At 41.9% G+C, this 17,094-nt stretch overlaps 2 protein-coding genes across 2 annotated transcripts; one reads left to right on the plus strand and one right to left on the minus strand.

Moving 5' to 3' along the window:
- Window positions 1–6,518: 6,518 nt before the first annotated feature.
- Window positions 6,519–7,553, plus strand: LOC131281292 (syntaxin-8). The gene is made up of 3 exons (XM_058310568.1): window positions 6,519–6,644; window positions 6,716–7,242; window positions 7,319–7,553. Exons 1-3 carry the CDS (start codon window positions 6,613–6,615, stop codon window positions 7,477–7,479), a joined length of 720 nt encoding a protein of 239 aa, XP_058166551.1. The 5' UTR covers window positions 6,519–6,612; the 3' UTR covers window positions 7,480–7,553.
- Window positions 7,554–7,812: 259 nt separating this feature from the next.
- Window positions 7,813–9,998, minus strand: LOC131284838 (cytochrome b-c1 complex subunit 2, mitochondrial). Its single transcript, XM_058313733.1, has 4 exons — window positions 9,829–9,998; window positions 9,501–9,643; window positions 8,394–9,438; window positions 7,813–8,328 (listed from the first exon to the last, which is right to left on the minus strand). The coding sequence occupies exons 1-4, from the start codon at window positions 9,871–9,873 to the stop codon at window positions 8,242–8,244; spliced, it is 1,320 nt and encodes a 439-aa protein (XP_058169716.1). The 5' UTR covers window positions 9,874–9,998; the 3' UTR covers window positions 7,813–8,241.
- Between the last annotated feature and the right edge of the window lie 7,096 nt (window positions 9,999–17,094).

Here is a 17,094-nt window from a genome sequence, read left to right on the forward strand (position 1 = left end):
AATAATAATACCATCCTATCCACGAACCATTGCGTTACGAAGCACTCAAATTGAAGTGTATCAAACAATAAAGAAATTAAATTTTCCACTAAAATGCACCGTCACAAACAAATGCGACAGACGGGACACTGGAACGGTCAGGACGCAAGCTGAACGTTTTGCAGCGTTTAATTACTCGTACTCTCCGGAAGGTGGTACCGGCGCTAAAGTAAAGCCTTGCTTTCGTTGATTATAGCTCCGCCGTTAATCGGCGTAGGCGTTGCTTGCGTTCACCAACTAACAGAAAGGATGATAACTGAAAATGTAATTATTTACAGCAGCAGCCGCGTCAGTGTGAAAGAATCGGTGAACAGCAAATAATTTCGTTTGTGAATAGCTCGAAGCGAATGCAATCTCCGGACGGGCAAAGCTGGAAAGATACAAGAAAAACATGTAGCGTTAGTTAAAAGATTAAACAAACAAAGAAAAAAAAAGTCAGCTTAAATTATGGTGATCATAAGTAATAAAAGATTATCCCAAATATTTAAATGCATGTTGCAATATAACATGCTTCATCCAACATCAAAGCAATTGTAACACAAACTGAAATATGCGCTTAATTGGTCAAAATTACCGGAACACTTGATTGAAATGTTGTGACGAATTAAAAATTGAGCTGCGCATTGGGTTTGTTATGCTGGCCGAAGTGGAGTAATTTTTCCCAACCATAGAAAGACAGAAACAAGGTAAAAACAATTTTCCGTAATCAACTGCCCTACACTGTGTCATCACAATCATCAACATCACCCGCCCGAGAGTCATCAGTTGCTAGAGCATCGAGAGTGATTGTTGTTGCCTGCAGTACTCGTCATTACGATCGTATCTGCCTCCTTCATTTAAGAAGAAAAGCAAGTAAAAAAGCTAAGATTTAGCCACGTCGTCCGAAATGGTGTAACGGTTAATATTCGACCCATTAAGCTTTGGCTTCTTCTCGCGGTTCGCGGGTGGCGCGACCTCCACAGAAGAGAAAAACAATACGGGGAAACATTCCACCGGTTCAGTCGACCGAAGAAAACTGATCTTGATACCGACGAGCTCAACCGTAAGCGCCCTTCACGAAACAACATCCACTCTGATCGCCTGAAGTCGATTATGGCATCGAACTTTAGCGAGAAGAAAACTAAAAGTCAATCTTATTTATCATTTCTGATCGCTACGATGGATGTTTTTCAAACGAGCTGGAACCTTTGAATGTAACAAATTGCAATCGGTTACTAGGAACAAAACGCTTCCTAAAGGGAAACAAAACACTGAATTAGACAAGTGAATTCCACTTTGAACAGGACAGTAATTTAAATTTCCGCACGAATCGGTAAGAGATTGAAACTATTTCATAAGTTTATGTTTGCAGCACATCTTTCAAGGGTCCGCGTTATATGTTGGAATCATATTTTTCTTAAACAAAGTATGAAGAGGTCACCTGACTCTACAGGCAGAATGCAGATAACACAAGACATAACGGAGAACAATTATATCTGATTATTATTTTCCTCCAGGACAAACACACAAATTCACAAGACCCCATGAACAATCGTGATCCTTGCCATTCTAGGAGCCTGTGTTGGTGTGTGTGTGTGTTCGCATTTTGCCCAAAGATATCCCAATCGAGTGGTCCCACGAGATGGCTGGACTTGGCAAAATTGCGAAGAAAATCAACGATAATCGTTACATACAGCTACTCCATCACGCGTCCTCTATCTTAGGACGTCGTTTACGGCGTAAATGGAGATGATGGCTGTGCGATGGAACAGTAGGACACCCATTCTTCTCTTTTTTTTCAAAAGGCGCAAAACGTACCGGTTTTCATGTGGGGGTACTTAGGACTAATCACAAACATCCTGGGCGTGAAATAATGAAGGCTTGAGAACAGGTTTTCCGCAGATCGGACGCAGGTAGCGTTTCAAAAATGCCCAAAGGGATTTTTCCTTAGAAATAGTAGATGATAACAACCTTGTGTTTTCGCGCAAATAGGAAAAACCTTTTTCGAAAGTAAAAAAAATACATCTCGCTTTGCTTTCATTGCAACTTTGACTTGGATTGACGTGCTATCATATTTTCAGCCCTGATAAGAGGCTGCGCAAAGACAATTTCACTACCATATGGTCGCTGGTTATGTTAACGAAAAAGAAGGTAGGGCTTCAAATCCATTTGCTACCACCACGGGCGGAAACTATCAATGACCACTCATTGCCGATCGTTTAGAGTCGAAACGAGAAACATTGTCTGATAAGATAGGCCTAAACACCTCCTACACCGTATGTTAGGAGGGCTTATCTTTTAGAAAAGGGCAACTAGAGATAAACGATTATTTCCCGTGCATCATCTGAAGTATAATTTAGGGGTATGGAATTTGTGCGTCTAAAATAAATTCAAAATGAGTACCTCTCGACGGCAGTTCGAAACTGGACATTAACTTGTTGTTACCATATGCCACGTAGTTCTGGCGAGGAAAACATCACGATTCCTAGGTGGGCCGCGTGTACATGATGTACCGAAGAGTGGACACTTTACTGTCGTATGCTGTTGGACTCACGGCTACATGCATCACAATAGAAGACGAAAAGAGATGCGTGCACCGGTTGTAATTGTATTTACAATATCAACCTTCTCAAGTGAAGGTCTCGCGGTGCACCGTAGAAGTACGCGAATGTCGCGTTTGCTCCACATTTCCATCTTCATCATCCATTGGGCCACTCCGTTCGCAAGCCTCGCGGGAAGGATGGTAGCCTTTTGCCAGTCGAAGCAAGACACTAAAACGACCGATTGTGGTGCGGAGAAAAGGAACAGTAATTGTGGGATTGAGGTCAGCAAACGTACACACACACACACACACACAATACGCACGGATTCGTCTAAGCGCCTACTAACAAACGTAGAGTTTTTCCATATGGTTCGTGGTTCACACGTTTTAGTATTTTGTGTCTTTTAGCGTTGCTGTCACCTGCTCCTCCGCAAGAATGACACGAAGATTCCGAGTGTCAAAAACTGCCATCGTCTCAGATGAACTTGTTTGGCCCCCGGGGGGGAAACAGAAGTGTTTCGTAGAAAAGCGCTAGCCAGCGGTGCTAGGTGACGTAAGTGTGCACACTATTGTCGAATTCGCATGCTTCTCATCACGATGGCGCAGTGAAATTTGCTTTCTACTCGCAAAGTATCCCAATATTCAAACTGAGGACTATTTTCTCTCCATATTTCACAGCGCCTTGGAACAGAAAACGACAACATACTATAGCAACAATACGTACCTTCATTTGGGATGCTCCAATTTGTTGTGTCTCCATAGAACGGTGTCAAAGTAGGTTTGCTTCGATCGGAACAGTTTTACAAACAGATTCTTAATTTACAATTTGATTTGGTTTGGAATTTTGTTGTACTTCGCATTTAGTTTTAGACTGTTGTGTTGTTTTTTTTTTTGCGCAACCATGTCTGCTCCAATGGAATTGTTAGGGGATCGGAGGAAGGGATAATCTTGCGTTCGATTACATTGCGCCTTTTATTGGCACGAAACAAGCAACTTTGTGGTCTCTTTGCTACGAAACAAGCAATATGCCACAACCACTCGCGCAAAGTAAAGGGCAGCCCCTAACAAAAACACAATATGTTCAAAGCCACCAACAACACCAGCAACACGAGAAGAAAAACATATCCACGCACTTTGCTAACCTTCAACAGAATTGATGTTTTTTGTTCTCGCACGAGTCATCTATCCGTGGTATTTTCGCGCAACAGAATCAAGCATCGCCGTCAATTTCCTACACCGTTTTGAGTACAATCACGATTAGCCACCAATAAATCAAACCTTTTTCGCAAACCAGGATGCAATCTTCGACGAACCAACCTTTCACGCCACCGAAAAAACTTTTACTGACAGCTCTGCGCTGAATGTCATCGGTAGTGTTGGCAGAATCGGTATTCGGAAGATCCGAAGATTCGATCCCTAGACGGATTCTACAGATTCGAATCCCATTTGACGGATTCTAAAGATTCGAATCCCATCTAACAGATTTTAAAAATTTGTATCACATTTGACGGATTATAAAGATTTGATTCAATTAGATTCAATCGAATCAGATTTGATTTGTTTGGGACTTGATTTGAATCGATTCTGACTTCTTCCTAAACTGTTTGAATCGACTCACAACCCAAGGAGAACCGTGCTGCACTTTCCTACCAAAAGTGAACATGTCTACCAAAAAACCACCTTGCCAAATATATTTTTGGTAGGCTTGTTTGACATTTACACCTAATAACGTACCAAAGGTGTTGGCACAATCGCCGTACAAAACGTCATGTGTCTTCGATTGTCAAAATTTGTTTTGGTTCTAATGGAATCGGAGCAACTCGTTCGGGAGCTCGAGTTAAGAATAACGCTTTCGCGGGTTTGGGTGTCGGAATCGGAGTGAAGTTTATTGAACAAGTTTTTAAACAACATCATGGAACACGGTAGGAAAAAGGCAGGAAAGGAATCAGGAAGAGACGATGACCCTTAGCGACAAGCGCCGAAACTGCAACACAGCGTTAATAGTTGGTTGGTGGCGGTTGGACATCGCAGGCGATCATCGGTTTTACCATCATCACCAACAGTATGTTACACCCATAGCATCGGTGGCCAGTGTCCGATAGCAGCGCTTGGATCGACCGACTCGGGGTGGTTAACCGGGGCCGGGTTAACTCGCGCCAGACAGTAAGTACGTGTATAAGAACCCACAGCAGAGAGTTCTTACTGATGATGATTTGTCCGCGCTTTTCTCACAATTCAGTATCTCGACAAGGTAGAAGAAGCGACTTAAAATGAACATCAACGCGTTCTAGGTGTTTTCATTGGCCAGGACGGAGTGGTCCCAAGGAGAACCCTGCTGCACTTGCCTACCAAAGGTATCCATGCCTACCTAAAAGAACCTTGCCGAGTGTATTTTTGGTAGGCATGGACACCTCATAACCTACCAATAATTTGTTTTGGGAGGCACCGCAGTGGAAAGAGGTACTGGCTGTCAAACCTTTGTTTGTTTACTGTTTACTGTTTACTGTGCAAGTCTGGCCAACTAGCAAGCATTCGACCGTGTACCAGCGTATTCGTTGTTTAATTATTTGTTTGAGTTTTGTTATAGCCGTTATTGACACATTTCAGGGTCTCGACAAGGAGGAAGAAGCGGCTTGAAATAATCATCAATGCGTTCTACGTGTTTTCACTGGCCATGACGGAGTGGTGCTGCACATCGTACATCGAAGGAGCCTGCTACGATCCGTGGTCGCTGTTTGCCAGCACGAACCAGAGGAGGCGTCGGACGATTTCTGAACATTTCCCCTGATTGCCTACCGAACCGGACGATATATATATAATATTATAGATGTATCAAAATAATAAAACAATCAAAAATATTTTCCTGTATGAAAATAATTATTTTGGGAAAGAAAAGATATCTTGAACCCAGCTCATATAATCTACTACGAATGGGTATACGTTTTTTACGCGTATAGCCAGAAATAAGTGTTATAAACACGTTGCACAGTCACGTTGTCAAAACAGTTCTCTTTTGCGGTGTCCCGCAAGTATCAAGAGAATTGTTTTACCCTTCTTTTCAGAAGTGTTTTACATCCAAAATTGCATAGGAAATCTGCTGCAAAAGAAGGTGTAAAACACTTCTGAAAAGAAGAGCGATCAGGTCTCAAGAGAATTCTTTTACATCAAAATGACGCCAAAATTTCTCGTTGGGGTGCTGCACATCGTACATCGAAAGAGCTTGCTACGATCCGAGGAGGCTGTTTGTCAGCATGAACCAGAGGAGGGGTCGGACGATTTCTGGATGTTTCGCCTCATCGCCTTCAAACAAATGATATGAAAAATCGGTAAGTTTGGTAAGCATGCATGATATGACGGATTGGGACTCGGACTCGAAGATCCGGATCACAAAATGGATTTGAGTCCCTGTAGGGATTCAGTTTCTCCATCACTAGTCATCGGATTCGATACAAAACTGCTATAACCGTTATGAACCGGTTGGCGTGACCTACCGACCTCTTCATGTGATATATACACTAGAAATATATACATATATATATATTTTTTTTTTGACAAAAACTCACAAAAACTCATCAAACCGATTACAAATCGGTTCAGCATTTACTAACACCATCTCATTTTCGAAACGGTTTTTGCTAAAGGAACTACATAGAGATCCTACTAGTTCCTATTACTGGAATGGTGAACCTAGCATTCTACCTGCTCGAAATGCGCTAGTACTGCATTTGTTGGTGATTCATTTTAACGATAAATTCTATTCTTGCTTCAATTATATTAAAAAAATATTCTTTTTGATTCCAATGTATCTTTTTCTCAGAAAACATTTCTCATGGCTTAGTATATCTATACCAATAGTGATTGTAAATCTAACCAACGTTCAATTTAATTCCGTCAAGTGCTCGAAATCTTCCTGTGTTTTTGTTTTGTTTTTTGATGTTCTAGCACTCGATCGTCTTATCAAAATAATTTAATTACTCACCAGACGGGCAGTTTTTTACGTGATTGGAAGTGCAAAAACTGGAAAACTTATTGCTGTAACGTGATTCACTACGATGGCTTTAATCAACATCGATGGAGATCCTTGGTAAGTAATGCTTGATCCTACACACATGCTGCGTTGTACTACCATGGTTCTCCCATTAACTACGCACAAAGGTTAACCGAACTGGATGCTTGCGAAAACTTGAGCAATGAAATACAGTCCCAACTAGCAGCACGCAATCGAGAAAACAAGCTATCGCGCGAATATGGTGTCTTATCGGGTACCGTACGTGTGCGCCTGAAGCAGCTTGGCGGAGAGCTTGAACAGCTTAATCGGAAACTCGGTCTCATTTCGGGAACGCTTACGTCGGGCGAGGCAGAGCGAAGGCAACGCAAAATCGAAGCCTTACAAACAAAGATGATTCAGTTGCAGCGCCAGTTCACAAACGTGAATCCCTCATCCGAACGCACCGACCTGTTTCAAACGTCCAACAGTCGAGGGGTAACGTTCGCCCAAGACGACGACGACGATGATCCAGCGCTGATTGCATCGAGCAGCAGCTATACGGTCGCTGATCTGCGTGCCCAGCAAACCCGCATCCTAGAGGATCAAAACGAAGGGCTTGAGGCACTGTCACAGGTGATCGCACGGCAAAAGGTATTGGCAACCCAGATCGGTGGCGAAGTGGATCTTCACAACGGTAATTATTGTTTTTCAAATGCATACTTTTAAGCAATTTAAGAAAACAATATATTCGTGCAAACTATTTCATCTAGAAATCCTTGACGATTTGGCCCAAACGATGGAAACAACGGACAGTCGGATGAATCGTGAAACCCGAAACATAGGGACAATTACCACGCAGGATTCGACGTGGAGCTACTGGATCGTTATAGGTCTCCTTTTTGTTGCAATTATAATTGCGGCTGTGCTTTGAACCGTTGTTTGTATAGGTTTACGGGAACCCGACGGCTGTTTGTGCCGATCTATTTGTATAACCAAATATACTTATTCCACTAACATTTTAGATTATCCTTAAACATCACTCAAGCATTGAAATATATATATATATTTACATACTAGTTTCTTCTACTTTCCTTGTATAGATCAACAAATTTTTAGAGTGGACAAACTATTCTTACCCCGGAAAAGCTACAAACAAGACAGAACGTTTAAAGTATTGTCCAAACATCCAATACTGTCATAAACTTGGCAGGGATTTCGGTTGCGGTATCATAAATTGCAAACCTACAAGAAGAAATGATGTTTATCCTATTTATTGAATAACGTTTTGCACCAATCGGTCATTCGGTTTGGTTGGTTGTTTCTTGAACAGTAAAACACATCAATAGGGTAGCCGAGTCAATCTACGTCACTGCTACTATTCCCGCTGTTCTTGCGCTGCTGAAGATACTGATGATCCTTAATATTTCCAACCATCATCACCAACAGTTCGTTCTGCTCGAAGTCGTTTTCTTTGCTCATCGGTTGGGATATGAAACAAGGTTGGAATTGAACTACAATTTTTTGCTATGCTTATTGCGTTTCTCTCATGTATAGCTGGCTTTTGGTGGTTTTGACAAGAAGACAGAGAGACACGAAAACGAAAGAACCTTTTGAAAGTCTCCGGATCTATTTGCATGTGGGTAAGCGAGCCAGTTGCTTTGCTGATGGGAGGCCGCTAGCTGGGTGGGTGGATTTAATGAAGCTCGCAGAGATGGGGAACGTGGGCCAAATTGCCAACGGCACCGATGGCAAGCTTGCTTGAGGCGACTTTTCGGGCGGCCTGCAACAAATATAACAGATAAATATAAATTCTTTGTCAAAAGCTTAGGATAAATGTAAACTTACAGCCTGCACATCACTGGTCGAGACGGAGTTGACGGCAGCGATCAGGTCACTCTGCTTGTAAACCTGTCCCAGCAAGGCCGCTTCATCACCCAGCTGGGTGAGCAGGGAGCTGTGGTTCTCGGTAGCCTCAGCCAAGTTGAGCAGAGTCAATGCCTTACCGCGCGCGACATCTGCATCGCTAACCGAAAGAGACTTCAGTGCCTTCGCGCCAGCTTCAACGGCTTTTCCAGCGTTCTTGGCATCCCCAGAAACGATAAATCCGAACAGACCATTATCGCTGTATCCGTTGAAGAGGCTGCTGCAGTTGACATCCCCAAGTGCCTTCGTGAGGACACCATTGTTAGCGCCACGCTTCGTGACCGGTCCGAGGCCAGCGGCATGATGCAGCACCCAGAAAGCCGTCGCTTCCTTCAACGAATCCCAACCGACGGCCTGGGCAGCGACGGCAACGGCCGCCCGCGATCCGGCTCCGTCACGGCGCACCTCGCCGGTGTTGAAGGTGGACTTGTTGGCGCTGCCAGCTCCCGACTCAAGCGCGAGACTTTGAGCGAATCCGACAAGCAGCTGGTGGTCAACACCAACGCCGGCAACCGCAGCGCGGTTTGTCGTACAGTTGGCGGCAAAGTAGTGCTGCATCGTTTCCGATGAGTGCTTGCCGACGAGATAGTCCGGGCAAAATACGGAATTGCCCAGACCACCACGGAATGCTGCCTTGTGCAACAGATCCACGGCTTGCACCTCGGACGGGAGGCGTGCCAACTCATTGCGGATTACTGGCGTCAGTTCGGCCAGCTCCCAGGGCTTGAACACCTGACCAGTGGCAGTTGCCTCGAGGTACTTCAGACCCGTTTCCAGATGGTCCTTCGTCACCGCGACGCTATAGGTGACGACTTCACGATCCGCGCTCGTGGTAAGAGATCCACCTGCCTGCTGAATGTTGCGAGTTATACCGAAGGCTGTTGCCGTCTTGGTCGAGAGGCCACCGGCGGCACGCAGAACGTGGGCTGCTCCGAGACTGTCACCAGTTTCATTGCGGGATCCAGCGCTAAAATATTGGATTTCAATTGTTAACAATCACGTAGCCCAAAATCAGCCAAATATAATCACCGGAAGATGATGGAGATCCGGGACACTGCAGCGTTCGGTTCCGCAGAAGCAACCACCAGCTTGTTCGGAAGAGTGGTCGTTTGCACCTCGCCCGAACCACGGGAAGCGGCAGCAGCCTGTGCGTGCGCGGCGTAACCGCGAGCCTGCAATCAATGAATAGATATGTTTAATCTTCTCCTTTAACTTAGCAACTCGAGATCGATTCCACCAAGGCCCCGGAAAGGATAACAGATTATTTCATCACAGAGAACACTTTACGTAACATTTTGACGTTTATTCCGTACGCACAGTATCGGACGGTAAAAGAGAACAGTAAAGGAAAGCTTACCGCTGCGGCACGGAGCATGGGAGTTTTCGATGTAACGGATGCCATTATCCTTGCGATTTAGCTCCGGGGATTTTTGTACGTTCGGATGCGCGGTGACTGCTGCGGCTACGGAATATCCGAAACTTCTTTGCTGCAACAACAGTACTCGTTGCTGTCCGGGATGAGGTACGTGAAAATTCGCATTCACACTAGTGTTGAGCGTTTCAACCTGCACCCAACAGGTTCGATCGGGGGATTAGAAGTGTACAGATCATTTTAATGAATTTCAGTTGATGAATCAAATCGGACGCTTGGATTTCAGACTGATTTAAAATTTTATAATCAATAAGTACTAGAATAATAGCAAAATTTGACCTTAATGATCACTGTTAAATAAAAATGTGACTGTTAAATAAAAATATAAAATAAACACGTCATTTGAAAGAACCCAGAACAGCAGTTCCCAATTATTTCTATTAATTCACATGTTTCCCATCACTACTTAAGTTGGTCAAAACCAGAGACGTGGTTTTAAGGAGGGTTCAACGTCAGTTGAACAATGTCGATGAACAAGTAAAAAGTCGATTAAATTTGAAAAAGCAAAGAAACAGGAATGTATGTATCACAATTATCCTAGAATTTTTCAGACAAATGAGCAGTCAGCAGTCATGAACCAAGTGATAGCAACCTTGCACGGTAAACTAGTGGCACCGCAAAAATATCCCTAGCACCAGCTGATAGCTACACTGCCCATACTCGCATATGAGTCCCATTTGCAAAATCACCATTTTGAGAAAATAACGATTAAACATTTGTACATTAGATAATGTTTTGCTGTTATTAGTGATACAAAATCCATGATTGGTTGGTCATAACTTTTGTATTGTAACATAAACATTTTGTTGAGAATGACTTTTTATACAAAATACACGTTTTCAATATAAAAATGGTCGAAAAAAAATATGGGACACGTAATGCGGGTACAATCGAAAGCAAACGCAAAAGTACTCGCATATTAGTCCATTAGTATGCTAAGATTACCTTGCAGGTTCATTCATCAACAACATTGTTGTTCGGGTTTTCATTCGATACGGATGTTTGCACTTCAATAGTGACTAATCGGTTTTAAATATGTCCCTTGACATGATTAAACTTTATGGTGAAGATAGTGTCGCCGAAAGTGTGGATTTAGAGGAAGATTTCTATGGATGTGATCCGGATAATCTGAATCCGAATGGAAAATGTGAGAAGTTAACGGAAGCTGACCGCAACTTATGGGATTCATTTTTAAACCGCTGCAATGTTTTTCAAAAGCAGCCTTGTGGTCATGCTAAAGACGATGAGACCAACGATTTTCTGGATGCAGGCCATTCTCCAGATCCAGTAGTGCCCCGCAGATCAGCATCGTATGTGGAGCATACGAATGTGACACCAGAGTTAATTCAGAATCAGTCCGTTGACAGAAATGCTGCCGGTGATACACTTCATGTTGGACATCCTCCGCTGGATGTTGATTCGGACGGAAGCTATTTTTCCGAGAAAACTAGTAAACGTAAAAGAACCAAAAAGGAGCAACGTAAGACTGTTGTTGCCAAAAAACGGCGACAGTCCCATCCACCACAATTTGAACTCTGTGGCTGCAGGAAAAGCTGTGCTGATAAAGTGATCAAGAGATGATCGTACAACTATTCATCGATCATTTTGGAAGCTGGATATTGCAGGGCAGACTGACTTTTTCCGTGAAAGGGTGAAACGTGTGCCCGTCAAAAAACGAAGCACAAACCGTCATGAGCTCAATGGACTGCGCAAAATACACTCCTATCATTTTTCACTCGAAACGGCCGACAAACGGGTTGAGCGGGTCTGTCGCAAGTTTTTTCTCAATAGTTTAAGTTATGGAGAACATTGCGGGTAAGAAGTTCATGAACTCTTCTTTGTCACTATGTTTTACTATTTGATGATTATTTTTAGAAATTTGGCTTACCGGAGCCTTCAATCAGATGAAGACAATGTTCCAATCAAGCCTAACTCGCGGGGAAAGTATCTACGGAGTGTTGAACGGAGGAATGCTGTAAAAGCACATCTATTTCAACCCAACAATTTCCCATTATCGGCGAGAACATGCCCCGAACAGACTCTATCTGCCGAAAGATGTCACCCAGAAACAAATGTTTGATCAGTACCAGGAGACTCACCAAGATCTGAAAGTAAGCTACACGTTCTTCTGCCGAATGGTGAAGCAATTGAATATTTCAATTGTAAAACTCGGGCATGAAGCATGTGAAACGTGCGAGTCAGCAAAGCAACATCAAGACTTATTAGGGCATAAGGATGACGAGACAAGCCATGGCTGTTCTGTTTGTGACAAGCAAAAACATCATATGCGTGTTGCAGAAATTGCGCGCAATGCCTATCGTGCAGATGGTGATAACATTAAACCGAACGAAATCGTGCTGGCTGTGGATCTCCAGAAGGTAGAAGGTATCAAACAACCAAAAATATACAATTCTCATAGTTTTCTTTTAATGTACCAGCTGCCCCGGCTAGATGGCTTTATAACACTCGTGTTTGCACAAAGGCTTTTGGCGTTCAACGAAACATTTGCGCCTATCGGAAAATACGCCAAAAACAATGCTGTGATTGCTTGCCTATGGAATGAAGCGATTTCAGGCCGGTCAGCAAATGATATTATCAGCTGCTTCGATTGAGTTATTGGACACCTTTCCAGCCATCGTAAAATAACATTCTGGCTTGATAATTGTTCGGCCCAAAATAAGAATTGGGGACTGTTTCTTCACCTAATTCTGTTGGTTAATTCTCCTTCAATCCAGGTGAACGAAATAGTGCTTAAATTCTTTGAATCTGGCCATACGTTCATGGCGGCAGATTACTTTCATGCAGCAGTTGAAAAGGCTATGCGTCAATCACCACCTATAACTTACCCAGAGTTTGCTGCTACTGTGTCTAAAGCGAAGACAAAAGTTGATATTTTGGACATGAATGTTATAAATTTCTTCCAAACTACGTTCAATGTGAGCCAGTACACATTGAACAAATGTAAGAAACACATTTTTTTTTTTGAAAATATATTGGAAATGAACATTAGTCATGGGGCTAACTCAAAAGTGATGAAAAGTCAAATGGGACTCATATGCGAGTATGGGCAGTACAATTTATAGACAAACGTTAAGCTCCAATTAATGATCACAATTATATTAAATGATTATTTTAAAATCTTACCGTATCTGTGGGAAGTCGAAAAATTAGCACGCATTGGCTATTGCCCTCACTTCTTCATTCGTGAAGTTTCTCCTGATATCAATGCTACGGCTACGGTGTTAGACACATATCAGTAGTACAACTTCGATTAGTCGCAACATCTAATACCAGACCCAGCGGAATGTGCAGCATTTCAAACCTGCGCTAGTAAACTTCATGTCAGTTATTCCCAATTTCCAGCTCGAATTAAAAATAAGTGATTTGCAAATGCAATATGTAAGCTAAAGTTATTTATTTGAGTTCAAATGCTTTGAAAGCGATACTCAGCAAGCGTTCAGTGAATTTTATACATGATAAACAATAACTCTATTTTTATGATTCGGATCTCCCCAGTAAATAAATATCCGAGTAAATATATAAAGGTACTCGGGAGCGTGAAAGTGCTAGCAAACTAACGATAAGCTATTGTGTAGACGAACCTATAAATTAAAGATATCTAATTGGACAAGCTACCTATCTTGGTTGATGAGTGATGAAGAAAGTTACAGATCCTTATTATAATTAATATGTAAGTAAGGTAGATTTTTCCAATGCAGAAACGTATGGGCTTCGCATCAATTCCCCCCATCTTTGGTTTGACTTCAATCAAGCCGCTAGTAAAGTTAGGATAATTAAATCGTATAGGTAGATATGCGCCCATGCCCAGTTTTAGATAAGCATTAATTTAAAAGGTATCGTGCTCCTCTAGCAAGGTTTCCCTAATGACACAAAATAATAACCACCTTAAGTTGTAAGTTGTAAACAGATTTATAAATTGGGCTTATTATTGCTCATGTAAAAAAACAAAATTATATAAAGTTTATTTAATATTCGAAAAAGTTTCTTGCAATTTACGTTTGTTGTAATTGTTGTATGAAAATATTTCTTCTCATGAGAGCACTTTAAATTTCATAAATGTGACTGTAAAAAAAAAAATTAACCATAGTCCTGAGATGGAGTAACTATTAATCGATGTTCGTATGCAAAGTATAAATTCTGCACGTTAGTAAGTAGTATAACTTGCTGTCAAGATCTCCAATTAAATCTGATAGAATTAGCCACTACCTTTCGCTCAGCGAAACCTTCTATTCTTCAGTCTGCGTCGACGAACAAGTTTGTTGAACATTTCGAACGCACCACGTAATTTTGATGCCGTAAATTTTCGAGTGCAAAATATTTTCATTTTGCTATAAGTAAAGTAAGTAAAAGAGATTAACATCCTTACAGAAATGATAAACATGTAAAAAAAACTAGGACGTACGAAAGTAAAAGTAAGATAATTAAATTTTGAAGACTTCCTCCTGTAGATTCCGGTTGCGGACAATTGCTGTTCTTTTCACAAACGCATGGATTTTCTTCTATTCATATCCTTATGAACAACCAACCATTTGTTTTCCATCTTTTTTCGCTCCATTGCTTCGCAGTATGCTGGGGTGATGATCGGTTTTATGGGGCAATACTTTGGTGTGTGTGCCATTGGTCCTGTCGCCTTGCAAAAAGGGCACATGAGCTTTCGCAGAATTGGACAGCTTACCAACCCACGTTGATCCTTGCACCTATGACTTTTATAAACCACTGGTTCAGCTTTGTTGTTGAAACAAAATACACAGTGATCCTGCAAACAAAAAAACACCAAAAAACAAACAATTGTTTAGAGAAGGGATTATTTAGAAAGAAACATTTCAGTTAACGCGAATGGCGATGGTTTTAGTGACTTTCACTGGCTACAGCTAAAACAATTACCTCGGTTTACATTGGTTTAGGGAAGAGGACAGACAGTTTGGACAGACACAATCCAGTTAACGCAAATGGTGATGGTTGAAGTACTTTTGTACTTCACTGTCTTGTGCTCTTACAATTACCTCGGATGTGTGGGCTCCATTGCGCAACGCGCGTCGCTTTTGCTGGTTACTTATGTTTTTCAGAGGTAGAGTATTTTCTTTCGCTTCAAGGACGACGAGATCGTATGACATGTCGTTGTATCCGTTTTGACGAAAATCGTCCCATACTTTTGCAATGTCACAACATGTTGGTACAAGATCCTTAGCCATACCAACTATGTCGAATACAAGTTCCTGTCTGCCTCTAGGCCTTTGCACTGGTTCTAGATTTGCACCGGTATTTACTTGTGGCGATTGCAAGGCGTAATTGATGGAAGCCTTGCCATCCGGGAACATTCGGAACCACAACTCAACTACCGCTTCAATATCAATTTCAGGAAAATTCATTACTTTCGTCTTTATGTTCTTCAACTTCTATTAGGACGTCTTGCAATCTACTAGCACTACCGTTTGAAGATTTATTTACAGGAAACAATTAGTACACCAATTTAAAAACATAAACGCCACTTTCACGAAATTCACGGACGTACTACAAAGGATGCTAACATACGCTCTTTAGAACGTACAAGCTCTATCTGACGAGCAGACAGTCGAAACGATCCTGACGATTCAAAATGGATTCTAGTAAGCCTTTTTGTTGACCACACATGCGTATGAAGATCAATGAAGATTTATTTACAGGAAACACTTAGTACACCAATTTTAAAACATAAATGCCACTTTCACGCAATTCACGGACAAAGGATGCTAACATACGCTTCTTAGAACGTACAAGCTCTATCTGACGAGCAGACAGTCGAAACGATCCTGACGATTCAAAATGGATTCTAGTAAGCCTTTTTGTTGACCACACATGCTTATGCAGATCAATCAATACATGTGCAATGCTGTGCAAAATGGTGGCTTGCCATTTAGGCCTTTTTATATTAACACTATTTTAATGCTCTAACACGTGACTGACAAGCGTCTTATGCACACTTTTTGGGTCAATCTTGTTTGATAAAATTTGACTCACACTAAAGCAAAGACTTAGCTCCCCGAATAATTCTGTTTTTATATTACTACAGTTTTTATGTTGTATTTTCATTCATTTGTGGGGCAAATATTTTTAAGAACTAACGGCAGCTAACGGCTATTAAAATTGATAGTCATGGCAGTCATCGTGCTAAACGTGCTAAGCAGAATCAGTGGGAACATTTTTCTATGAACATATTTATTGTCTCAGTTAGCCAATCTTGATCTTTGGAACGATCTGATTTGAACGGTTTGTGAACCTGTTGGTGCAGCAGTGCCTATTCCAGGAACCCTTTGAACCTAAGTCGTTCTTATCGGAACTGAGTGCGATACTCCGGGAGTTTTTCGCTAGTGTTGGGAAAATCGATTCCCGGTTGGGATTCCAATCTTTCGATTCAAATCCATTTGGAGATCCGGATCTCCGATTCCGAATTCCATTCCGTCAAATCATACATGCTCATCTAATGCCGATTTTTCATATGATGTGTTTAATTCAATGAATGATTTACATAAGAATATCAGTATAGTTGACATTATTCAAACAACACGAACAATCTAGTCCTTTTTGGGAATATGCAGACTAACTGATTTACCCGAGTTTATTCCAGGAAGAGTAACATTTATTATGTTTCAAAAACAAATATGACAGCGTTATCATTCAAATTGAATCCATCGTGGGTCACTGAAACAGTGAAGCAAGTCCTTTTGATGTTTTTCCGCACTTTCCCAGCGGGGACTTTATCGCGGAACGAACATGTTTGAGGTTCTGATAACATTCTTCATAAATAGCGCCTCAGATATGGCTGATGTAATGTATTTAAAGCTAGATTGCAGCGACAGGTAAGTAAACTGGTGCTTTGTGTCCATTACAATATATCTAACGTATTTGAGATATTCAATTCCTACATCCGCTGGGCCCTTGGTTCTCACTAGCTCACTTTTTTCGCCGCTCGTATTTGGCGGGAAAAGGCGAATTATCTCCCAAAATCCGGGCGAAATATGCTCACAACCTTTCCGACAGCGGGTTTTGTTCTAGCGAATGACCTTCAAACGCTGAACCGGTAAACCGGTTCGGGCGACAAACGTGTCTGTACACGCACCGCGCATGTGTTGGTGCAACGAATGCAAATGTGAGCGTGACCAAATTTGGTCTCGGGGAGAGAAAATTGTCCTC

This window comes from Anopheles ziemanni, chromosome 2 (genome assembly GCF_943734765.1).
Source record: "Anopheles ziemanni chromosome 2, idAnoZiCoDA_A2_x.2, whole genome shotgun sequence".
In the NCBI taxonomy this organism is placed as follows: Eukaryota; Metazoa; Arthropoda; class Insecta; order Diptera; family Culicidae; genus Anopheles; species Anopheles ziemanni.

Coding starts and splice junctions, on each gene's coding strand:
- LOC131281292 (XM_058310568.1), top strand. CDS start 6,613: ATGGCTTTAATCAACATCGATGGAGATCCTTG. Junction 6,645..6,715: donor AACATCGATGGAGATCCTTG/GTAAGTAATGCT, acceptor CTACGCACAAAG/GTTAACCGAACTGGATGCTT. Junction 7,243..7,318: donor CGAAGTGGATCTTCACAACG/GTAATTATTGTT, acceptor TATTTCATCTAG/AAATCCTTGACGATTTGGCC.
- LOC131284838 (XM_058313733.1), bottom strand. CDS start 9,873: ATGGCATCCGTTACATCGAAAACTCCCATGCTCCGTGCCGCAGCG. Junction 9,644..9,828: donor CCATGCTCCGTGCCGCAGCG/GTAAGCTTTCCT, acceptor CATTGATTGCAG/GCTCGCGGTTACGCCGCGCA. Junction 9,439..9,500: donor CGGATCTCCATCATCTTCCG/GTGATTATATTT, acceptor CCAATATTTTAG/CGCTGGATCCCGCAATGAAA.